At 37.9% G+C, this 23,411-nt stretch overlaps 1 protein-coding gene and 1 long non-coding RNA gene across 2 annotated transcripts; one reads left to right on the top strand and one right to left on the bottom strand.

Moving 5' to 3' along the window:
- Positions 1 to 404: 404 nt before the first annotated feature.
- LOC113541697 (uncharacterized) lies at positions 405 to 5,460 on the top strand. The gene is made up of 4 exons (XR_004579592.2): positions 405 to 1,514; positions 3,472 to 3,528; positions 3,864 to 3,953; positions 5,345 to 5,460. It is a non-coding gene; the product is annotated as an uncharacterized LOC113541697 (long non-coding RNA).
- Positions 5,461 to 6,275: 815 nt separating this feature from the next.
- Positions 6,276 to 22,317, bottom strand: traf4b (tnf receptor-associated factor 4b). The gene is made up of 7 exons (XM_026938428.3): positions 21,985 to 22,317; positions 13,453 to 13,504; positions 12,216 to 12,320; positions 9,989 to 10,150; positions 9,185 to 9,346; positions 8,902 to 9,057; positions 6,276 to 8,453 (listed from the first exon to the last, which is right to left on the bottom strand). The coding sequence occupies exons 1-7, from the start codon at positions 22,125 to 22,127 to the stop codon at positions 7,797 to 7,799; spliced, it is 1,437 nt and encodes a 478-aa protein (XP_026794229.2). The 5' UTR covers positions 22,128 to 22,317; the 3' UTR covers positions 6,276 to 7,796.
- Between the last annotated feature and the right edge of the window lie 1,094 nt (positions 22,318 to 23,411).

The following is a 23,411-nucleotide window of genomic DNA, read 5'->3' as shown; positions in this document are numbered from 1 at the left end:
AAAGTGACCGGTGAGTGTAATTGTATAATTAGATATAACTGATGATAATTGTTGTTTCAGTCGTTGCCTTTTAAATCAACTGAGCAATCCATCATTACTCCCTCTGATCATTACACCCCTAATACACATCATACTAATGCCTTCTTTAAATCGGTTCAAGATTTTTGATTTCTTTGTGAAAAAAGTATGCACATGCTTTATACATGCACTTTATGTATAAAGCATGTGCATATATATTCATTCATTCATTCATTCATTAGTGCAGTATTGCTGTACTAATAACTGCCACACTAATAAAACAAGCTGGACATCCTGTACCTGACCGTATTCAGGAAATTCAGATAATGCAGGACAATTTGTTTCCTCACACATCTTTATATACTTCATTACTTGCCAGATTGGATTTTTTTCCCCCCCTTTTTTGCTGATTAGAAAACCACGTCTGGCATCACTTCCATCTTTACATATACTTTGACTTTTCTATGTAAACGGTTGTGCCGTCATGCCAGATTTCTGTGGTCAAAGTGAAGTTGCAGATGAAGTTACAACCCACAACCGTTAACAATTTGCACAACGCTTTTTCCCCCCTCATGATATACACAGTAGGAAGGAAAGGTTTCACTTTTACTGTGAGAAGGTAAGGTATATGTGGGATTTCATGGTGAAGTACTGACACTGAAGCCTTAAAGCGGTTAGGCTTTGTAGAATAGCACATAAAGTACATACAGAAAGTATTACATACAGTATTCACACTGCTCGAGTTTCTTACTTTTGTTACTTTACAGTCTTAGTGTAAAAAGGCTTGGTATAAGCAGAAGCACCCTTTGAAATTTTACATCGCCTAAGTGGAAAGAAATGACATAAATATAAAAGAAATCTTCTACTGCTAGTTTTTGATGGACTGTTACAGTTTATAATGGTAAATAATTATACGTAATTGTGAGGGAAGTACTGATGTTTGACATTACCTCTGAGCATGTTAATGTGTCTTTTGCTTTTCTTCTCCAGGAAAAAAAAAAAAGAGAAAAATGAATAAAATGACACAAAGACGTTGAAAATTTGCAAAGTTGCAGATTAGTAGAACATTCCACATTAAAAGAAATGCTTAAGGGGAAAAAAAAAAACCCACATTCTTCCTGTTGTTCTGAGGCTTTTCAGCAGGGGCGGGTACGTGACACTTCTCAACCACTTCTCAGCAAGACAGCAAATTCATCATACTTCAAATAGGACAGCAAATTCACAGGACGACCTTTTTATTTTTATACTTCTTCAAGGAATTACCCTACAATGATGTTTAAATTAATTTTTAAGACTTTCAAATTAGTATTCCTAGCTCCACACGGGGAAAAAACAGAAATCTTCAGGTTTTTCCGAAAAAGGTTAAGATTTTAACAAGCTTCAGCAGTTGATCAGGAATTAACTCAGGAATTAACTCAGGAGCTCAGGAATTAACTTAAATTCATGAGAATCTGCTGTGGCAAGAAACTGGAAGCCAGGATGATTTCCGTGAGCTGGTAGGTAATGAATTCCTTAAATATATATCTTAAATATAAATCTATAGATTTTTGTTTATAGTTAAACAACATAAATGTGTACAATTTCATAAGAGAGTCATCCATATAGTCAGGGAATAATTTTTTCTAACTTAGTAATTGTTTCTTAATTACTACAGATTTTTCTAATGTAGTAATTAAGCCTGATTTTAGAGTCCAGTCTTCATGCGTATTTTCACTTCGTCAAACACTAGGTGACGCTAACGTTGCTCCTTCTTCTGAAAACATTGTTTTTCTGTGATGGTAAGCTACCATAGCTTTAAATATAATTCTTACATTATATTTTTCGTAGCTTTAAATAGACTTCAACTAACAATTTAACATAAATGTCTATTTTAATTCCTAACTTTCGTAGTCAACCTTGTTGTCAACTATTTGTCAGGACATCGTTTATTTGTTTAGCGATAGTCGAGAGGATTTTTTTTGTTTACCGTGACTTTTGGTCTTTTCTTTTAAGATGTGAACAGATTTTACCTAGAAAATTTATATAGGTCTTAATTATCAATCATTGGGAAATATAAGTGAAATATTTAACATTTGCGATTCAGCATGCGAGTTAAATACGTGGATTAGTTTAAGCTTTGACTTCGTCACGCAGGCTCATTTTTGTGTGACTGCCGATAGGCCTCAACTTGAATTTCCGTCAATATTAAGTAAGAAATGACAATATTATTCAGGTTCAAAATACACAAAGGGGCAAATTGTATTTAACTTGCCATTTTACGGCTTATTTGTTATTGTTATTAACTTGTTATTGTCAGTTACTGAGAAATATATATTTGACTAACTATCATGTTATGCTAATATGCTAACCAAGACGGTAGGAGTTAATCATTGCAATATCTTACTTCCATTTTTATACTACAGAACGTTGTCTAATTCATAGTCAATCTTGTAGGCTACTCGTCAGGACATTGTTTATTTGTTTAGGGATAGACGAGAGGATTTTTTTGTTTACCGTGACTTTTGGTCTTTTCTTTTAAGATGTGAACAGATTTTACATCGAAAATTTATATAGGTGTTAGTAGAGCTATAAAGCTAAAAGCTATAAAGCAGATACTATGAAACTAGAAATACAAATCATTTTCATTCCTATTCTTACGATTTTTAACAATTGGATTGGTTCACAAAGAGGAATAAAGAAATAACATGAAATTTATTTTATAGACAATGATTTGATCTTGACTGTTATATAATGGTGAGTTAGTACACTGGAAACCGAATGTAATTTGAAGTAAACTCCTGGGGAAAAATAAATCAATGTTGGAGTTCACCAAATGTTTTGAATTGAATTAGTGTGTTAAATGGAAATATTTTGATCAATTCATGTGTTTTTTTTTTTTTTTTTTTTTTTTTTTTTTATTTAAACACGTTGGTAACGTTTTCCACTGAGGTTCCTTTAACTGACATTATTTAGTGCATTAGTTAACATGAACAAACCAAGAACTTTGACATTAATGTACCATCAGCAACATTAACAAAGTCACAAACACTTGACAATCAATCAGTGAAATCAATGAATAAGACAAATTAACCACCATGAACAAGACCTTAATGAACACATTTGTGTTTTTAACTGGCAAAACTAAGAACTGAGACTGCAAAGCAAGTTCCAGTATTTATATCTGGAGTTTAGAAAATGATCAGCATTCAGGAACATGCTGTAATTAAAGTATTAGCTAATTTATGTGAACTTATGTGGACTTGTGTCACATGTCCACAACAAATGTCAACAAAATTAGTTGAGACATGTATTAATTGACATTACTGATTAATTACTAAATTATGTTAATTAATAAAGTAAATAATGTCAGCTAAGGGAACCATAGCCTAATTTTTCAACCAATGTGCGATCTTAGAAATACTACTACTACAACTAATAATAACAACAATAATAACAATGATGATGTTGATTCAGGGTTGTCTACTTTCACACCACCAACCTTTGTGCTCTACTTCAGCTGAAAAGGAACAGGTAATTTTGCTGCTTTTTTCACTAATTACATTTTCATTTACAGCATTTAGCAGATGCCCTTAGTCAGAGTGACTTACAGAAGTGTTTTGTGGTCTCTATCAAAAACACATCCTCATGATAGTTCACTAGGTCAGGGACTAAGAGTACCATCAATGGAGGTGGTTAGTGCTACATTGTTCTATTGGTTCATAATGCATCAATCTTGTTAACCTATTAAGCTAATCATTTTTATTTTCTGATAATAACAAATAATTAAAATAACATTAATGCACACAAACAGTGTTTCATTCCCACATAGAAATTTGAATGTAGGTCTTTCTCTCCATGTTTTGTAGCTTCCTGTTCAGTGTGTAGACGACCCAATGGAGTTAAATGCTGTGATCATTTATGGAGATCAGGAATTCCCTATGCCAAGGCTGCTGCAAGTAAGTTTCCATCTGTAATGGCTGCTCTCCTTAAACAAAATTAAGCTGCTAATTGATTTTTGCTCAAGTCAAATGCCTCCTGTTGCATTCTGGGTATTAATCAGTGATACAGTTTATATCAAACACAAAGCTTTGTTGGAGGGTCTTTATGAGATTTTCTCCCCAATTTGGTCACCTGCCACCCACCAGCCAGCTCTCCCCTATCAAACGACAGCTAAAAACTGGGGATGTGTAGGCTACCTGCGAGACATGCGAAGCCAACGTACCACATCTTTTCAAACTGTTGCTCATACTGCGTCACAGGGCAGTGTAACACACTCAGAGGAAAGCACTATCTGCCTTCTTCCACATACACTGTATGGCCAAAAGTTTGTGGACACCTGACCATCACACCCATATGTAGTTCTTCCCCAAGCTGTTGCCACAGACTTGGAAGCACACAATTATATAGGATGTCTCTGTATGCTGTAGCATCACAATTTTCCTTCACTGGAACTAAGAGGCTCAATCCTGTTCCAGCATGACAATGCCCCTGTGCACAAAGCGAGCTCCACGAAGACATGGTGTGTGAAGGTTGGTGTGGAGGAACTCGAGTGTCCTGCACAGAGCCCTGACCTCAACCCCACTGAACACCTTTGGGATGAACTGGAACACCGACTGCACCCCAGACCTTCTCGACATCCCAACATCAGTGCCTGACCTCACTAATGCTCTTGTAGCTGAATGAACACAAATCCCCACAGCCACGCTCCAACATCTACTGGAAAGCCTTCCCAGAAGAGCGGAGCTTATTATAACAGCAAAGGGGGACTAAATCTGGAATGGGATGTTCAAAAAGCACATATGAATGTGATGGTCAGGTATTCGCAAACTTTTGGCCATATAGTGCACATGAGCTTGCAGACACCCATTAGTGTTGCTGTGATTGACAGGGGAGAGAGAGAGGGGGAGAGAGGGGGGGGGGGAGAGAGAGAGAGAGAGAGAGAGAGAGAGAGAGAATGTTATCCCTCATACCCAGAGAGCACAGTTATATTTGATCCCTTGGCTCCTGGATGGAAGTGGCATCATTGGGAATCAAATTCGGAATCTCCCAATGATAGGGCAAAGGCTTTTTCTATAGCACCATGTTGCAAATTTACCAAATAAGACAAATAATCAACACCTGCATTAAACAAGCGTTTATACCATCCATAAATAATAGGAAACCCACAATGACCAACATGAACAGCACTCAAAATTCAGAACTGAGCCTAGGGTTAGACAAAATCAATGTTGATTCAGGGTTTCTAACTTAAAGCCGAGCGAACGACAGACTCAGAAGATGAGCATTCTCTCTACTTCAGCTGAACATTGTTATACTGACAATTTCTTTGTTTTGTTGTACAATTCAGGCAGAAGATAAACGTGAAGGCAATGATGGAGAAGACACCTCCATTTAACAGAATGCAAACTGTTACAACACAACACTGCTACAGCATGTAATAAAGCACATCAGCTCTTAATCATATGCTGTGCCTGGTATTTATACACCCACTTAAGAACACATTTTCGCAGAGAAAATTCTTCTGGTGCAAACACTGTACAACTACATAAGAGTTCTTTACTGCATGTTAATAAATTGAGATGTTACAACTGACAGCATCCACCAACACTGTAGTCCTTTGATTTAATTGAATATATCCTTGAAAATTAGTTGTTTATGAGTAGTAGTTAACAGATAGATAGTTAGCAGACAAATGTACCTATCGTGTCGGAAAAAAAAAAAAAAAAAACTACAGTTTTAGAATATTTTACTCATCTGATTTACAAACAAATAAATGTGACAAATATTACAACTGACCCCACTCTCTCCTAACGTAAATCAAATAAATAAAAAAGTATGTAGTTATGAGAGTGAGGAATGAAAGTCTGGTTTGGGAGTTTGAGCACATGCCATGGAAAGACAATAACTTTTGGACCGAAGACTAAAAAAAGCTTGTAGTGGTATGAGAGGAGATAATAGAGAGGTGGTAGAAACCCATTCTGAGGTCACGACCCCACACAAATTCACACCTAGGGGAAATTTAGAATAGCTAATCCATCAACTGGCATGTTTTTGAGAAATGGGAGGAAACTGGAAAATCCAGAAGAAACCCACATGGACACAGGGAGAACATGTGAAACTCCACGAAGACGGAAACCCGAGCTTTGGATCAAACCCGGGAGCCTGGAGCCATGAGGTGGTAATGCTTCTCACTGCACCACCATACAGATGGCACTTGTTTTTTTTTTTTTTTTTTTAAAAAAACATTTTCAAAAAAATCATGACACACACGGTCATGCTCAAGCGAAATCACTGAGTTTTTTTTTATTTGCAAGGCAGAATGGTGTGTTTTCAAAGCACATGTGGAATACACATCTCTTGTAAATCATGACACAAAATGCATTTGAATAGAAAAGTATTTTGAAGACTTCGCCAGTGGCAACGCTGCTGCTTTTGCACAAGTGAGAATTTTTTTGAGAATTCCAAAGTGGCCAAAATAATCTTGAGATTAAGATTAAAAACTGAGACACACTGCAATCTGAGAGATACAATTGCTAATTTGTTCTTTAGGGCTGTAAAAACACGCTGAACGGATCATTATAGGATACGTAGTCCTATATCCTTATAAACTTAGTTGAAGTGTATAGATTTGGGTTAAATCTAGGGTGGTTTTAGGGTGGCTGAATTCTATATTTGTTTTTATATTCTATATGGTTAATTCTATATTTGTTTCCTTCCTTACACTGATATATAACCTGGTTAAAGTCAGTGTTAATAGCACTCACTTGTGGAGAATCTTCAGCTTGCTAAACATGAAGGACTGTTACAAAGCTACGTCAATGATATTTTCTGCGTATTAAAGTAATTAAATCACAGTACATTTACATGGGTTTTTTTTTTTTTTTTTAAATAAAATTTTCAACCCCTGGAGATCAGCATTTCACAGCTCAACATCCAACCTGTGGAAACATGTACAGGTAAGCCATTAGCTAGCTGAGTGAATCCCGCTAACGACCCAGATCTTTTGATGCTTTACAGAATTAGAGCTCTGTACTAAACATAAAATGTTGCTTTGGTGTTCAGTAGCAAGCGTCTGTATATGTCTAAGTGCTGTTACAGCCTATAGAATAATGCGTAAGGAGCATTTTGCTAGATAGCTAACAATATAGCTTGAAACATGCACGGATTAACATAAGCTAGCTTAGTTAAATGTTGCTAATATTAGCTTTCTTTATATACTGCTGATAACGGAGGTGTTCACTTGGTTAGTTAATATCATTTTTCATCATTTTACAGAACATTTTCACATTAGTTGTGTCAGTAGTAGACACGTAAAAACGTCATCTGGGGAAGTAGCTTTTCACCAGACGACTTATTTACTCTTACTTGAGTACTTTTCTCGATCACATCTTTTACTTTTACGTGAATTATTACTACAGTAGCAGTACTTTTACTCAACACTGTGTTTTGTACTCTTTCCTCCACTGTATATAGGGTAAAGATGATTTCAATTGTAACAGTATGATTAAACTTTAAAAACTGAATTAGCCTACATTTTTGCTAGACCCATCCTATTATCCCTAAACGTTCCTATGTAAATTGGATAAGAAGTTCCGTACTGAGATGGAACTGCTTTCCCCGTCCTGCTAACTCTACTCTATCCTTTACCTTGTCCACTTATGTAGCCCTTATTAACTTTCCTCCTCTTTTTCCTTTAAATTTCAGTAAAATATCAAGACATAATGATCATATGCAATAATGCCTTAATAATAAAGGACAGTTTTACTTGTTTCCTTTGACTCCTTTTACTCAAGTTCGGCTCAGTTGATTATTCTCTGCACCACGTCTATGGAAGCTTTGATGAAGATCGCGTTGTCTCTGATGTAGTTCCTTTCCTTCATCTGCTCATGCGAGATGAACTTGGGGTACCCGAATCCCAGCATGCTCTCGTCCAGACAGCTCGCGCGTACGCTCCCCACTGCTCCAGGCCGAGGTCTCTGGAAGTTCTTCCAGTTGGGATCTGGGCTGAAGCTCTCGGTGACGTGCTGCGGTTTGGAGAGCGCTGGGTCGCTCTGGTCCAGTAGTGAGAAGGTGACGCGGTGAGGGAACGGCCACTCCAGCAGGCCATCATACTCGCCCGGGAGCACTCTGATGTAGACAGACAGGTGCGTTCCTTCACCACTGCCGTTCCCGTTAGGGAAGACGGAGACTTGGAGACGGTATCCATAGCGATGCGAGTAGAAAGCAGGGCTGAAGAGCTCTGAAGTGTCATTGGAGCCGTTTCTGGTCTCCTGGAGGTGACGGCTGTAGTTGGGGATTTTCCAAAGCAAAGTGCCGTCTTGGTTTCCGGAAAGTTCCTCTACGCGACGCCGCAGCTCCCGCAGCTCGAGTCTCTGCCGATTCACAAGGCCGCAGAGTAAAGACAGGTGAGAGTGGGCGGCCTCGTCCAGGTGATGGGCTACTGCAGGCTTGGAACACTAGCAGGAAGAACAGAATTCTGAGTTATAATGAGTTACTAATCTAGCACAGTGGTTCTCAGAGTGGAATTTCGTTACAGAAGTGGAAAATGTATATGTATGTATATGTACATATCATAGACCCACTGTCTGTACTTACAATGTATGTTTATGTAATATTACACTCTTTAATTCAAACCTCAATAACTGAAAAACTAGTAGGACATTATATAATGCCAGCTTGGACCATAAAGTGTTCTGTGAGTGGAAAGTTCAGTAATAGAAAACTCTATAGGTTAGACAAATTACAATTTTAAATTTAAATTATGCTTGTGAAATAAATCTGCTTAGGTGAGGCACTGAATTTATTTTACAGTTAAAGGCATCCCTGGCTACAAAAAGTCGGAGAACCTCGGATCTATTGAACTCAGTGACAGTTATGGCTGGAAAGGGAAACTTTAGTCCATACTCTGTACTTGCAGCCGGCATCTTTGAACGGACAGAGCACCATGGCGCTCCCACAGCTCTCCTTAATATGAGTCATTAAATCCTCTCGGGCGATGCCGTGTGTGCCACAGCTGTTGGGGCACTGCACTCGGAAGCGTGGACACTGGCTCTGATGATGCTGTTTGGGGGAAAAAAAGAAGAGAAAAAAGGGAAAAGGCATTGATTTTCCGACAAAGGCAAAATACTGTATGCTAACATTCTTAATATTGTTCACTGGATAATTAGATAAACCTTAACTCACAGACCTGAATGGTGTCGTAGAGGAACTCTTTGCTACAGTATTTGCAGGAGAGTTTGCGTTTGGGGCATTCAGACAGACTGTGCTGGGTCAGCAATCTGCGCACCATACGAGCCCCGCACTTATTCTCACAGTACACACTCTCCTCTGGACACATGTCCTGGTGCCTCTGTTACAGGATGGAGACATTTATCAGACATATTATAGTCTATCTATAATTAATACTTTTGTCTTTTTCATTCATTCATCTTCAGTAACAGCTTTATTGTGTATATATAGTGGATCTAGGCTTTATCCGGGGAACACTAGGCACAGTGCAGGAATGCACCCTGGGTAGGACAAGAGCCCATCATCAGCCCCCCCCACACACACACACGCGCACACACACACACACACACACACACACACACACACACACACACACACACAAATAGTCTTTCTATCATAGAAAGTTCATGATATTGAAAAGTTTTAAACTTGTCAACAAATTTACTGGCAAATGCTTGTTTAAAATACCAAAAAAAATTCAGAACTTATTAGCAAATAAACAAATAAATAAATATAAATATAATGAATGACTAAATAAGTGACTAAAACATAACGAAATGAAACTACAATTGAAAGCACATCAATACTTCACACAAAACCTTCACGAAGTCAATGCCCCGTATGATGAGAAAACAAAAGCATTCTATTAATTTGTGCTGCATTTTTACTGTGAATGGACCATTTGCAGGAAGGTCAGAGAAGCCCTTTTATTCATTTTCTGATCATATGGAATGGGAGTTTTAGGGTCTCTATAAGGTCTGACCTCATGTGCTTCCCCGGTGAACTCCTCGGCACAGTGGTCACAGCGCAGCTTTCTCTTAGTGCAGTCATGCTGCAGGTGCTGAGGAAGATCACGCCTCAACAATTTCAGCATGCAGCGGTTAGGACACGGCACCACGTTATAGGTACATACTGAAAGATGGGCCTAAAACACAGACACAGACGCAGAGAGATTGATGATGAGTCATTGTACTGAAGGTTGTACTGAGTGTAGCTAGTCATTCTGAAACTTCTTGGCTCCATCCTATAGCAACTTCAATAAAACACATGCAAAAAGATGAGCTGTGTGAATTGGCATGCATATGATTGACAGCTCAGTAGCTATGGGTTGGATGTTGGTGCCCCACATCATTTGTATTTTCTCTCCCAGGTACAGTACAGTGTCACAGTTTAATGGTTAGACAGAATGTATGATCCAACTGTTATTGCTTGGGTGACTTTGTAGAGCAGCTGAAAAATCCAGCTTAGTCTGAAAAAGCTACCAAAACACAGGCCGAGCTGCTCGAACTGGTACACCATCTTTGTTAAAAGTTATTTTTCAGCTTCTTTATGACATGAATACACTGAATAAATGATTGAGATTTTTTAATTGCCAAATTGTTGTGTTTTTTTCTTCAAAAAATATTTTTTTCTAATACCATTAGTAGCTAGTATTCAGAAGCCATATCCTTTTTATCAGCACTTACCAGCTGGTGATTTGACCAAGCTGGATTTTTCAGAAGGGAAAACAAAACAAAACAAAAAAACTAAACAAAATGGCTCTTGAATGATGCAAGAGAAAAGCCTTTGCTTTATTGTTGGCAGATCAAGAGACCAACCCCAACAATGCTAAATCCATCCGCGATGGGGAGCCAAGGGAGCAAAATTAGCCATGCTCTCTGGGTGGGAGGGGCATACTCTCTCCCCCTGTCAATCCAAATATCTCAGAAGAAAAATGAGATGACTTGTGCTCATTTTTAAGTTTGTACAAACTAAATGTAGTTAGTGCACTCATCTGAGGCATATTTAGGCCATCATTTTGTATAAATGAACCAAAATCTACAATCAGCAGCTGTTTTCTTCATAATGAGTCCGAATAAAACGTGATCTCTGCTTTCACAGTTGTTAGTGACCTCATTGTTATCAGCCTGCATCGTCTTCCTCTGATAATAACAGTAGCCTAATTACTGGTAGCTAAATGTAGAGGCTCATAACCGTGATGAAACTTAATACCCTCCTCTGAAACAGGTCAAATTATAACTTTATAAACATGAGAGTGCTGAAGCGCACGCTGAGGGCCAACCTTTTTTCTTTATCGTACTTACCATCTTTGTATTTTTTTTCCATCATTTAATTTAAAAAGACACACGTAATGATGTAAACCTATGGTTCAAGGACAATGGCAATGCAATATGTAAGGAATAAAACAGCAGGGGGCATGCTGTTATAGGAAAATAATCAAAAACGGGGTAGTGTGATGTGGCCTGACGCAAAACGGAGCAACTCTTACCACCCTGAAGTTGATTATTTTCCAACAGCAGCACATCCTGAAGTGTTTTGTTCCCCAGCAATCTGTCAACAATTAGTTATTTATTTATGAAAAACACTTTGTACTTTTTATCAGTTTATAGTTACATTAAGTGTTATGGAATGTCCACATAAGAACCTGTTATCACTTATGTTACAGCAGCTGTCGTTCCCTCAGCATTCTCACTTTTTTCTCTCTCTTGAATTTAATAAGACAAAAAGACAAACTCTAAAAGTGCTGACGCTGGAGACTCCTTCCATAAATGTTAAACAAACATCTCCTTATTGAAAACTTCATCATCTCAACTATTATACATTGTTCTTTGTTAAATAAAAACGTGTTTCTAAAATCCATTTATTATTAGGTTTACATTTATGTGGATCATCTGCCATGAGTTCCTGTAAATTTTTTGGTTACTATAGAAATGATAACCTATTAGAATGAGCACGTTAATATAAATGTGTTATTTGAATTATGGCTGGCACTACTGTCAGAGCTGCTGTTAGAGAAAATTAATCAACACCTTCTGACCAACCAGGTCCCAGAATTCAATAGTGCTTTTAATTTTCACCACTTTTCCCTCTCAGCACATTATATAGCTAAAAATCAGAGAGCACATTTTACTAAAATGTCAAAATCCTTCAGAAAAGCAGTCAGTCTGTGTGTGTGTGTGTGTGTGTGTGTGTGCGCGTGTGCGTTTTACCTGAAGTTGCTTATTTTGTGCTGACCAGCGGCAACCCTCCTCGCTGTGAATGCAGCGGATGGGCAGAGCCAGAATCTGCTGCTCCAACTCTACATCCGGAAAAATCTACACAGCACATTACAATCCATTATTTTCATTTTGCAGGATTAATTTTGTGTATGACAGAAAGATCTGCAATTGTAACTAAAAAGAAAAACGTATACTATTCGAGTACATTTATTCATTAATATTTACACAGGGTTGCTGAGGTGACATGGTGGCAATTTTTTACACATTTTTATTTTGGCAATTTTTTTTTTTACATTTTTTAAGGTGTGGCTATGGCTCCTGAGTGGCACAACAGAAAACGTTCACACTATCGTCCAGAGATCGGGAGTTCGAATCCTGACAATGCCACAGCCATCCATGGCCAGGAGCCAAGAGAGCAAAACTGACCCTGCTCTCTGGGTGGGAGGGGTGTAATCTCTCTCTCCTGTCAATCACAGCAACACTAACCATTCATGGGTGTCTGTGAGCTCTTGTATGCAGAAGAGGGCAAATAGCACTTCACGTGTTGGCCTTCACCCTCCCTGGTTGGTGAAGCTGTCGTGCGATAGGGAAGAGTAAACAGGAGAGTGGGAATGGGCAGGTGAACAAATTTTGGAGAAAAATGGGGAGAAATCCAAAAAAAGGGCATGACCTTGAGTTTATATATATTGAGGCCATGAGTTGAGCTTCTAAACATTTTTGTTACTATTGTGTCGGCACAAAGTGCTTAAATCATTGCACCTATTGTATTTTAAAATGTGTAAGACACAGAGAATTTAGTTAAGCCCCAGGAACTTAACCATGGCGATTATTAATAATATGACACTTTGTTTTAATCTTTTTTTGCTTTCTTTAAGTTCAAGTCCCTGTGTAAATTTTTCCTATAGAAATGATAACGTATTAGAATGAGTGCATTAATATAAACCTTGCAGCCGAAACTACTGTCTGACAACTACTGTTAATAAACACCTTCTACCAATCAGAATCGAGCATTCAGTAGTGCTGTGGTGAAATATAAAATAACCACCATGTCACTCCCAGGTCTCCATATGACCACAGCGAGTGCAATGTATCTGCAGTTTGTCCAAAGAGCACCACAATTAAACCATGTGCTAATACTCAGGAGTGCAACAAACTGTACTCAAAGACATGTTAGCTTTGTGAGCTGAAATCTCTTCCTGTGATGTGATGCTGAAAATGAAACACGTACTTTAGCATAGTCGAGAGGCAGCTGATCTTCTGGGCACTTGAACACACCCGCACTGTAGAAAAACATACAGAGCAAGTAAACAACACTGATTCAAGCATTAACAGTAATGAATGCTAAAATATTGTCCAGTTGCAGAATTCATTTGAAGACATGTTGAGTTTGCTGTAGATCGCCAGCGGATCGTGACCACAGATTTAGGTGTGGCAGCCTGACATTATTAACAACACAGCCTCAAACAAAATGAAGCCGAAAGGCTAGTACACTTGACCTATGCTATAGGCTTCTATCTAGTGAATTTTTTTTTTAGAGTAAGCCTGTATTAGGTAGCTGAGAGTCAACACTGTTTGTTTGCAGATGAGTTTCCTGAAGATCTTATATCATTAACCAAAGTTTCCAGGTTTCAGCAGAATCTGTAGCCCAGCTACTGCACAAAAAAATTAAACTAGCCCAAAAAAACTGGGGCATTGGAAAAAGAAGAAACATTTTTCTTCTTTCTCTCAGCCTTTGTGTGAGAAACAAGGTCACTGTGATGCGCACACATTTCTGATGTACGGACTAATCCCCCTTTCCGTCTCCCAATCTTTGCAATGTATCTTATGATAGAAATGATTATGTACAGAAAGTGGGTCTGTGATGTACTTACAATTTGCTTTTGTTTGCAGAAATTTATTAGATTTAATTACAATTATTTGCTATAAAACAAGATCTTGACATCTGCTGAGCATTTGTAAACTAGTCCAGTTTGGAAGGTAACTGGAGTATGGGGCAGCATGATTCCTGCCCCAGTGGGCCTCTATTAGCACTTGCTAATAAAGTCAACAGAATATTAGCGGATATCTATTATCATATATCTATTATCTTTCGTATATCTATCGTATACCTGTGAAACAGCAAAAAAAATTTTTTAAATCGCCGGTGACTCAAAAGAGATAATTAGTTGTTCCTCTTTTGGCTGCTCCCGTTAGGCGTCGCCACAGCGGATCATTGATCCATGTATTTGATTTTTACACCAGATGCCCTTCCTGATGCAACCCTCCCCAATTTTATCTGGGCTTGAGACCGGCACTGAGTGCGCACTGTTGCATGGGGTTGGTTCCCTGGCCGGGAATCTAACCCAGGCTGCAGCGGTGAGTGAGACTGCTGAGGCATAACCACTAGCCCTCCAGGGACCAAAAGAGGTAACTAGTACTTCACTGGAGTTTAAAAATGCATGTTTATAGCATTCATAAGGTTACCCACACACTAAGAGAAATGTTCATTTTAAATACCATTTCCTAATATTCCTCCAACTCAGAGTGTATTTCTGCTGCATAAAAAACTAGCACTAGCATTAGTGATGTATGTTAAATTAATTTGCATCTTACAGGCAAAAGAAAAGCAGCTCTATAATTACAAATATACAATAAATATAAATCAGAACAATCTGCTTAACAGGCTTTGTTTTCCCTTAATGCCTTAAACTCTCAGGATCTCTCAGCAGATCCAGACTTACATTCCTCACTCTCAAACCTGCATCCATTTCCTTTTAATGCCACGCAGGTTACTGAATAATCAATGGTAGTTAATAAATAGTTCAACAATTAACTGCGAGTTTAAGCACTTCAAATTTAAAAGTGCCACCTCTACATTTTCAGTGAAGTTTAAAAAAAAAAAAAAAAAACTTTATTTTTTTTTAAATTGAAAACCCGAATTATTTTCCCTAAAAACATCTACTCTCATTACAAATTAAAGCTAAAAATAATGCATTTGTTTTTAACCTGAAAACCGCAAACTATTTGGGATTCAGCCACAGAAAAAGTAATGCCTGATTGAAATGAACAATAATAAAAAAATTTGAATGTGGAGGTATACTGTTGAATTCGCAAATATTTTGACATATTATGAACAGTGAAATTCATTCAGCTCTATCATACAGCAAGACACACATTGATTCAGTAATCAAAGTGTAACATTGTTTTTCTTTGCATATACATGACTAAAGCACTAAAGCATAGCATCTTTTGTACTCGGATTGCCGTTATACAATCAGCACTGACTATCAGACATTTCTGCAAAACATGCAATATTGATTGATTTATCCTTTTTTAAAAAAAATCACAACAACGATTTAAGTGCTCAGAACCAGGAGGGTGTAATAATTACCGTCTGTGCGGTCGGGAGCTGCTGGCTGGCAGCGGCAATTGCAAAGGCTCAGCAGCAAGGTGGATTTTTAGGTGATTTGGCAGTAATACGCAGTAAAAAGTTAAAAGAAAAAAAAAAAAAAAAAAAGTACATTTTTAATGTATTTTAAATATTTGTCCTTTGACAAATTGGTTGTCTAATGTCCACATGGCTGACATTTCACTGTTAATCTGCTGCTCAAAGTGTACGGACGCGTCTGAACGTGTTTGAGTGCAGAGCGTCACAGGAGAGACAAAAAACCTCCATAAGCATAGCATTTAATCATCTTTCTAATCATAATCACCATTAAAATTGTTTAAGAGTGACACATTGTTGTAGGCCTATTTAATCTTCCTGGGTCCTTTTTTCTCCCAGAAACTCGTAGTGCTGTTTTTTTTTTTATTAACTGATATTAAATATGTATTTGTCTATTGTTAGCTAGGTTGAACATACACCGATAGGTTTTATTTCATATTAATGAACTCAAAACATTCTCTCCCCAGCCGAGGGCATGAGAGATGGCCGAAGGAGGCGGGGCTTCCGGGTAGTGCCAATTAATATCGGGGAGTTCAAAACACCTGTGCACCTGACTCATGTCCCATCTTATCAGTGAAAAAAAAGGCTACTCTTTTAAATTTTTTTGAGTGATAACACATACTAGTGTACTCTGATGTTAAACTGAGGGGCTAGGAGCAAAATGTATAAAGGTTGGTAGGTCTGATAATAATATAATATAATATAATAAGGAAAACGTTACTGGATGTCGTGTTAGTGGTAAATTAATTCTCTTACACAAAAATGTAGGCATACTTGCCTGATCAATGGGAAAAAAAAAATAAATAGGAAAAAAATGATTAAAATCAAAAATAAAACTAAAATGTGTAAAAATATACAATCTAATTATTTCTACAATTAAAAAAATAATTAATAGTAACAAAGTTACATCAAAGGCTAAACTGAAACTAAAAAATTAGGAAATTCCATATAAAAAAATGAAAAAAGTAAAAATAAAAAAATAAATAAAAATGAACTATAGTACCTCTGCTTTGGATGGTTTAGTGTCATTAATTGGCAACGGCCATGTGTATGTAGTGTAATGCTCTCTCTTTCTCTCACACACACCTACCTCAGACTCTGTTTATCCTTTTAAAAGAAAAGGCACACATGTTAATGCATGTTTCTGAGCGCTCATATTTCCTTTCAGTTCTGCTCCATTCATGCTCCAGCTCCACCCGGATCACCTCACACTGTTCACTTCTGTTTCTCATAATTAGTCTCGCTGGTACCCATTACAGGGTGTATATGCCTCTTTGTTTGCTTTGTGTTTTTGCTAAGTGTTGTATTCACTTGTACCTGATGTCAAGTGTACAAAAAAGTGTACAAATGTGAATAATTGATTTCACACGTCGTAAGAAATTGTAAGAAATTACTGTATACGACGTTGCTCCAACGCTAGCGTTAACCTTCGTAACTTTCGATACAATTACATTGTTGCATCATGTGAATTGTAATGAATTTGCAAGCGTAGGATCGTGTTGAATCATAAACAAAGAAGTTCACGATGTATCTGTGATCTGTCCCTAATCAGCTATCAAATACTGATTACCGGAAAATCCTAATCCTAAAAATCCTATATCCTAAAAATAGCAGACTTCGATATTCACTAAATGTGCCCAAACATTACAATTTAATGTATTAATGAATGACATCACGCTTTTCAACCATTTATAGCTTTTTAAAAAAAAAAAAAAAAAAAAAAAAAAAAAAAAAAAAGTTTCTCTAATGACGTACATTCTAAACACTCGTTCCATCACCAGTCTCTCTCTTTTAAAGTTAAAAAGACAAAAGAAATGCAGCTTGTCACGTTACCAAGAACCCGGAAAATGCATAACTAGAAACTGGAAAGTGAAACTCCAAAAAAGTTAAATAAATATCTCCTAAACGACACAAAGCTTCATCGTTATCGTTTCCATAGTAACACAGGGACATATATGGGGGCGCTCAAAATAAACAGATTAAACGTGTAAAACTGTTGATATGGTGAATTTTCTTTGAAGAGAAATTTATTTAGCATTTTTGGAAGGAGTCTCCAGTGTCAGTGCTTAACGGTCAGAATCAAAGGTGTAATTAAGTTGTCTGCCATGGGGAAGTCTTCAGGACAGATGGCTTTGAGCTTTCTTGGTAACATGACAAGCTGCAAGAGAGAGAATGGTGAGAGAATGAGTGTTTATTGCTGCTACACCATAAGAGATAACAGGAAATAAGTCGTTTTGCGGACTTTCCACAACATTAACCGCAACTATAACGGATAAAAAGTACAAATTATCTTTCTTTAATAAATCACACCTCAGATCTCGTCACATAACAGCATGTCGTGTTAAGTTTTATTCCTTACATAAAATATGAAATATATCTCAACTGTCACGGTCACATCTCATGGTGATGTCAGGTGTGTGGCCAGACGTGCGGATAAAGTTTGTTCGTTTGTTCACTTTTAATTTGTTGGATTGTTTCTTTGATTGTGGTAGAATTGTTGCTTTGTATTTACAAAAACCAAGAATTACACCATCTACATTTCACCTTGTTTTGTGACCTCCATTTCTTATCTTTACTATAAATATGATTTTTTTAAATCTTAGTTCAGCCACAGAGTAATTACTTTTGAACTGTGAAACTAAAAAACTATATTTAATGTTACCTCTTATCAGTGCAAAGAAAGCTTATCAAACAACTCTGCATTCTTACAAAAAATAGTTCTTGGTTTATTTGAAAAGTTTATAGATTTCTAGCTTCCTACAAAGTTTTATTCAGAAGCATACTCCCTGGTTTAAGGTTCTACACAGAAACTGTAAGGATTCCCCCAGAAAGACAGCTGAAGATCTCTCAATGATTCAGTAAACCTGACCTTTTTTTCTTCTAAGAGTTAGTTGGTGATAAGGTTTTTTTTTTTCGCTGTACACTTAATAGGATACTGATACTGCGCTGATAACTGTGGTCCGTCATCAAACACATGAATCATTGTCTCCTTATATTGCAAAACTCCTCTTTAAAATTCTTTCCAGCAAAACACTCGTGTAAGTGTCATTATTTCTTGAAATGACATGTCATGATCTGTTCTTCACATGAAGAATGCTGGGAGCTCGTTGGCCCTGCTACTCAGTCACCATGCTCTAGGACCCGCATTTAACCTGTTGTGTACACAGATAAACTCTGATAACCAACTTTAATGTTTATGGCAGAAGATAAGAACCATTTAGAGACAAGATCGCTTCATGTCTTTAGTCTTTTACATTTATATACATATATACACATCTTAGCTTACACTGGTCCAGCTCACATGAAGTCTTTATAAAACAAACCATTTTTCTTTGCATGTAAAGAGGCTGGAGATAAACGAGGTGCAGCGTATTCTGACTCATAAGCCAGCATTATTTCTGTTTGCAGACTTTGTACAAAAAAAAACAAACAAAACAATAAGACTACTACCGAATAGGCATCGCCATCAATACAACACTGCTGCACAAAGAACCCAAGGTAAAGCAGAAACCAGTTCCTCTCTGTCCGGCATGTGTTAGACTGATAACGCGAGCGAAACTAGTCAGCCGTAACTGCGATAACACCGGAGTGAACAATGAGCACCACTGTTACAATACAGTCTTTTAGAGACATTTAAAATTTCACTCGAGAAAGCAACTTGCCTGACTGCATGTTTAAGAAGACTCACTGACTTTGACATGAATCGGGGTTATGAGAGCTGACAGGATGTGATGGTGTGATATTATGCAGAAGTACATGATTAACTGATTTCTCAGGATGCACCTGGAGTGATTTGATGCTCTGACTTGCCGTTAGAAATGAATGAATACATTTCATCAACTAAACCTACATTTCATCAACTAAACCTACATTTCATCAACTAAACTAAAATAAAAATATCTGGATAGCTGAGAAAGAAATAAATGCAATCTTCCATTCTTATCATGAAGAATGCTGGAATTCTGCCGGTCCTGTTAAGTCAGTAAGTCAGTGTTGTGGGGCCGGCGTTTAACCCGTCATGTACACAAATAAAGCTGATAACCAGAGTTAATGTTTGCGGCAGAAATTTTTTGGACCATCCTTTAGAAACGAATAAATACGCTTCCCAAATTAACCCGATCATATCTGGCGAGCTGAGCAGGAAATAAACGTTGAGCTTTTGTTCCATTATTTGCCGACTTGTTCTCGTGAGAAAATTTCTACAAACAAGAATGACACGCTTGTTTGATTTCATACAAATAAAGTTGTAAGACAAGGTACAAGAGTTATGCCCTCTCCTAATCTTAACCGTTGTATCATTTCAAACAAACTGAGTTGTGTGAATTGTTGGAAATTTGCAAATGAGACCACAAAAACCACCGCAGTGTGCAAATATATTCCTTGGGTTGAGCTAAATGCTGTTTTTTTTAAAACAACATCTGTCTTCTTGCTCCACCGGTTTGGCTCTAATTCCCTACATAAGCTTCTGGCTGTAAACTGATACGTGTAGGTCACATTTGCCTTTAATGCTTGTGAAGATGTAAATAATTTGTTTACATTTGTTCAAGGTGAAGTAAGATAACTAATACAGACTTACTGGCTTATTGTCTTTTACATACATATTAAAACAAGTACACTCACCATCCACTTTATTAGGAACACCTGTACACTTGCTCATGCATGCAATTTTTTATGCAGATACAGGTCAGGAGCTTCGTTTAATGTTCACATCAAACATCCGAGTGGGGAAAATCCGCCTCAAAGTTCAGGGTGTTGTGAGCTCAGTTGTAAGGAGTGGTTATTTGAGTTGCTGTAGCCTTCTCGTCAGCTCGAACCATTCTGACCATTCTCCTCTTACCTCTCTCAAGAAATCAGTAAGGCATTTCTTCCTGCAGAACTGGATATTTTTGGTTTTCGCATCATTCTGAGTAAACTGTCGTGTGTTTAAATCCCAGGAGATCAGCGGTTTCTGAAACACTCAAACCAGCCCGTCTGGCACCAACAACCATGCCACGGTCAAAGTCACGGAGATCACATTTTTCTGCATTCTGATGTTAGATATCAACATCAACTGAAGCTCTTGACCTGTATCTGCATGATTTTATGCATTGTCCTGCTGCCAAATTATTGGCTGATGGATTGTGAGTATTATATCTTAATCCAAAGTATGTTTATAATCTCTGCTGCTTCCATAAAAGCCCTCTTTAAGTGTGTTTAATATAATTAGATTACACTTAACTTTGTCATTGTAGAGTACTAGTATAGTTCATGCAAAAAAAAAGCATTTGGCATCTAACCAGATAGTATTGAAGCGCAGAGTGAGCAGATGAACAGAATTGGACGATTACAGTACATGTATAGTGAAATGGGTATACACAGATCCAGTGTGAATATGTACAGTGTAAATATGGACAATATGAAAAGTTACAGTTGAAAAATGGCAAGGTACATACACTATATGGCCAGAAGTTTGTGGACACCTGACCATCACAGACATGTGCTTGTTGAACCTCCCCTACCAGATTTAATCCCTTTTGTTTTTATAATAATAACCTCCACTTTTCTGGAGAGATGTTGGAGCGTGGCTGTGGGGATTTGTGTTCATTCAGCTACAAGAGCTTTAGTGAGGTCAGGCACTGATGTCTGGGGTTCAGTCGGTGTTCCAGTTCATCTCAAAGGTGTTCAGTGGGGTTGAGGTCAGGGCTCTGTGCAGGACACTCGAGTTCTTCCACTCCAACCTTCACACACCATGTCTTCATGGAGTTCGCTTTGTGCACAGGCGCATTGTCATGCTGGAACAGGTTAGGGTCCCTTAGATCCAGTGATGGGAAATTGTAATGCCTCAGTGTACAAATACGTCATTATATACAATTATGCGCTGCAACAGATTGCTGAAGACACACATATGGCTATGATGGTCATTTGTCCAAACTTTTGGCCATATAGTGTAAATACATGGATGAATATGTAGCCTACATTATAAACATAAACAGTATTTTTTAAGTGTAATATGAAAAAAAGATTATATTCAGAAAAAAAATTCATATGTGCAAAGATGAGTAACACCCCCCCCCCCCCCCCCCCCAAAAAAAAAACAGTAATAAATATGCAACAAACACTATAACATGGTCACGTGACAACCAAGACCAAAACATGCCCTAGCTCACAGGCTACTAGCGCACTAAATACTGTAGTATGGTTAAATAGTATAGTACCTACAGTAGTGTTCTTCTATTTGCGTGCTATTGAGGGTAGTAGTATGGAGTTTCAGGTGTAGCCAAGGCAAAACAAAAGGAGCTCATCTGTAAGTGAGTAAACCGTTTTGAAGTTCTGCATGCTAAGCTAACAGTGAGTTACCTGAGAAACTCCTGGAGGCAGGTATCACAGAACCTGTGTCCGCAGGTGGACACCTGCACCGGCTCCCTCATCGGCTTGTTGCACAGAGGACACAGGAAGCGGCGTCTCGGTCGCTCGAGGAATTTATAGTCTAACCCAGGCATAGTAGGGTGTTTCCTGAGCAATAACACACGCTCAAACTCTCTTTACCTCTGAAACACTGCAGCTGAACGGCTTAAGTCGTGCCACACTCGCTTGTTAACGTCTAACAACAGGCTGGATGCTTGAACGCGGAGTCGGTGCTGTGTGACATTTCCGGTTTTAAGGTGCTCCTCAACAGGGCAACTTGTAATTTGAGGCACCTGTTTTGTTTGGGTACCGCCCACTCACTGAAGGGGGAGGGGCTACTTTTTTTCTTTTTTTTTTTTTTTGATCCTAAAAATACAGCACTTCACTTGGAAACAACATGCTGGGGTGTTTTTTTTTCTTCCTTAATTTTATGTATAATGCTTTTAGCAATGGACATTGGACACAATGGACACAAAGCAGCATTAGAGAAATATATAAATTCAGGATATAAATTTTAAATGGGGCTGCATTTTTTTTTAATCCTAAAATACAACACTTCAGTTAGAAACATTTTTCTTCCTTAATTCAGTTCAATTCAATTCAATTCAATTCAATTTTATGTGTTACACTTTTAACAATGGACATTGGACACAATGGACACAAAGCAGCTTTACAGAAATATATAAATTCAGGATATAAATTTTAAATTTATGAATTTATCCCTAATGAGCAAGGAAAAACTCCCTGAGAGGACATGAGGAAGAAACCTTGAGAGGAACCGGATTCAGAAGGGATCCCATCCTCATCTGGGTGACACCGGATAGTGTGAATATAAATCATTCCCTTCTATAACTGTATACTTGAAGGTCAAAAGGTGCAATTGTGTAAACTCAAGTGTGTAAATTCATTATAGTTTTCACATGAAGTCTGTTTTGTTGACGTTTTTAACTGTTCACTGATGGAGACTTGAGTGCAAAACTGTTTGTGGGAAATGCAGTCCTAAAGCTGTCAAAGCGACTGTAGTCTTAAGCCATCATAGCAAAACTGTTCATATCAGTTGCAGTCCAAAGCCATCTTCATGGTTTCTAAGTGGTACCATCCTCAGTAATCTCAGAAGTAGGGCATCAGGATGGTTCAGGCAGATCTGGAGAGCGGAAGTGGTCAGAATCAGTGAATCAGTGGTATCTCAGGAGTAGCATGTGTAGCTCGAGGGAGAGAGAGAGAGAGATTGTTAGGTATGCTCACTGTCACGTAATGGTTAAACAATATATACATTGTGTGCAGAGTGCAAGCAGGAACTCCGGCAAGACCAGCTATGACAGCATGACTAAAAATCCATTGAAAGAAGTCTTGACCGCCTTGACACCTGCCAGGAATTC

Source organism: Pangasianodon hypophthalmus, chromosome 15 (genome assembly GCF_027358585.1).
Source record: "Pangasianodon hypophthalmus isolate fPanHyp1 chromosome 15, fPanHyp1.pri, whole genome shotgun sequence".
NCBI classification, from domain to species: Eukaryota; Metazoa; Chordata; class Actinopteri; order Siluriformes; family Pangasiidae; genus Pangasianodon; species Pangasianodon hypophthalmus.
Note: the sequence above shows the minus strand (reverse complement) of the source record. Positions and strands in the feature narration are given on the sequence as shown.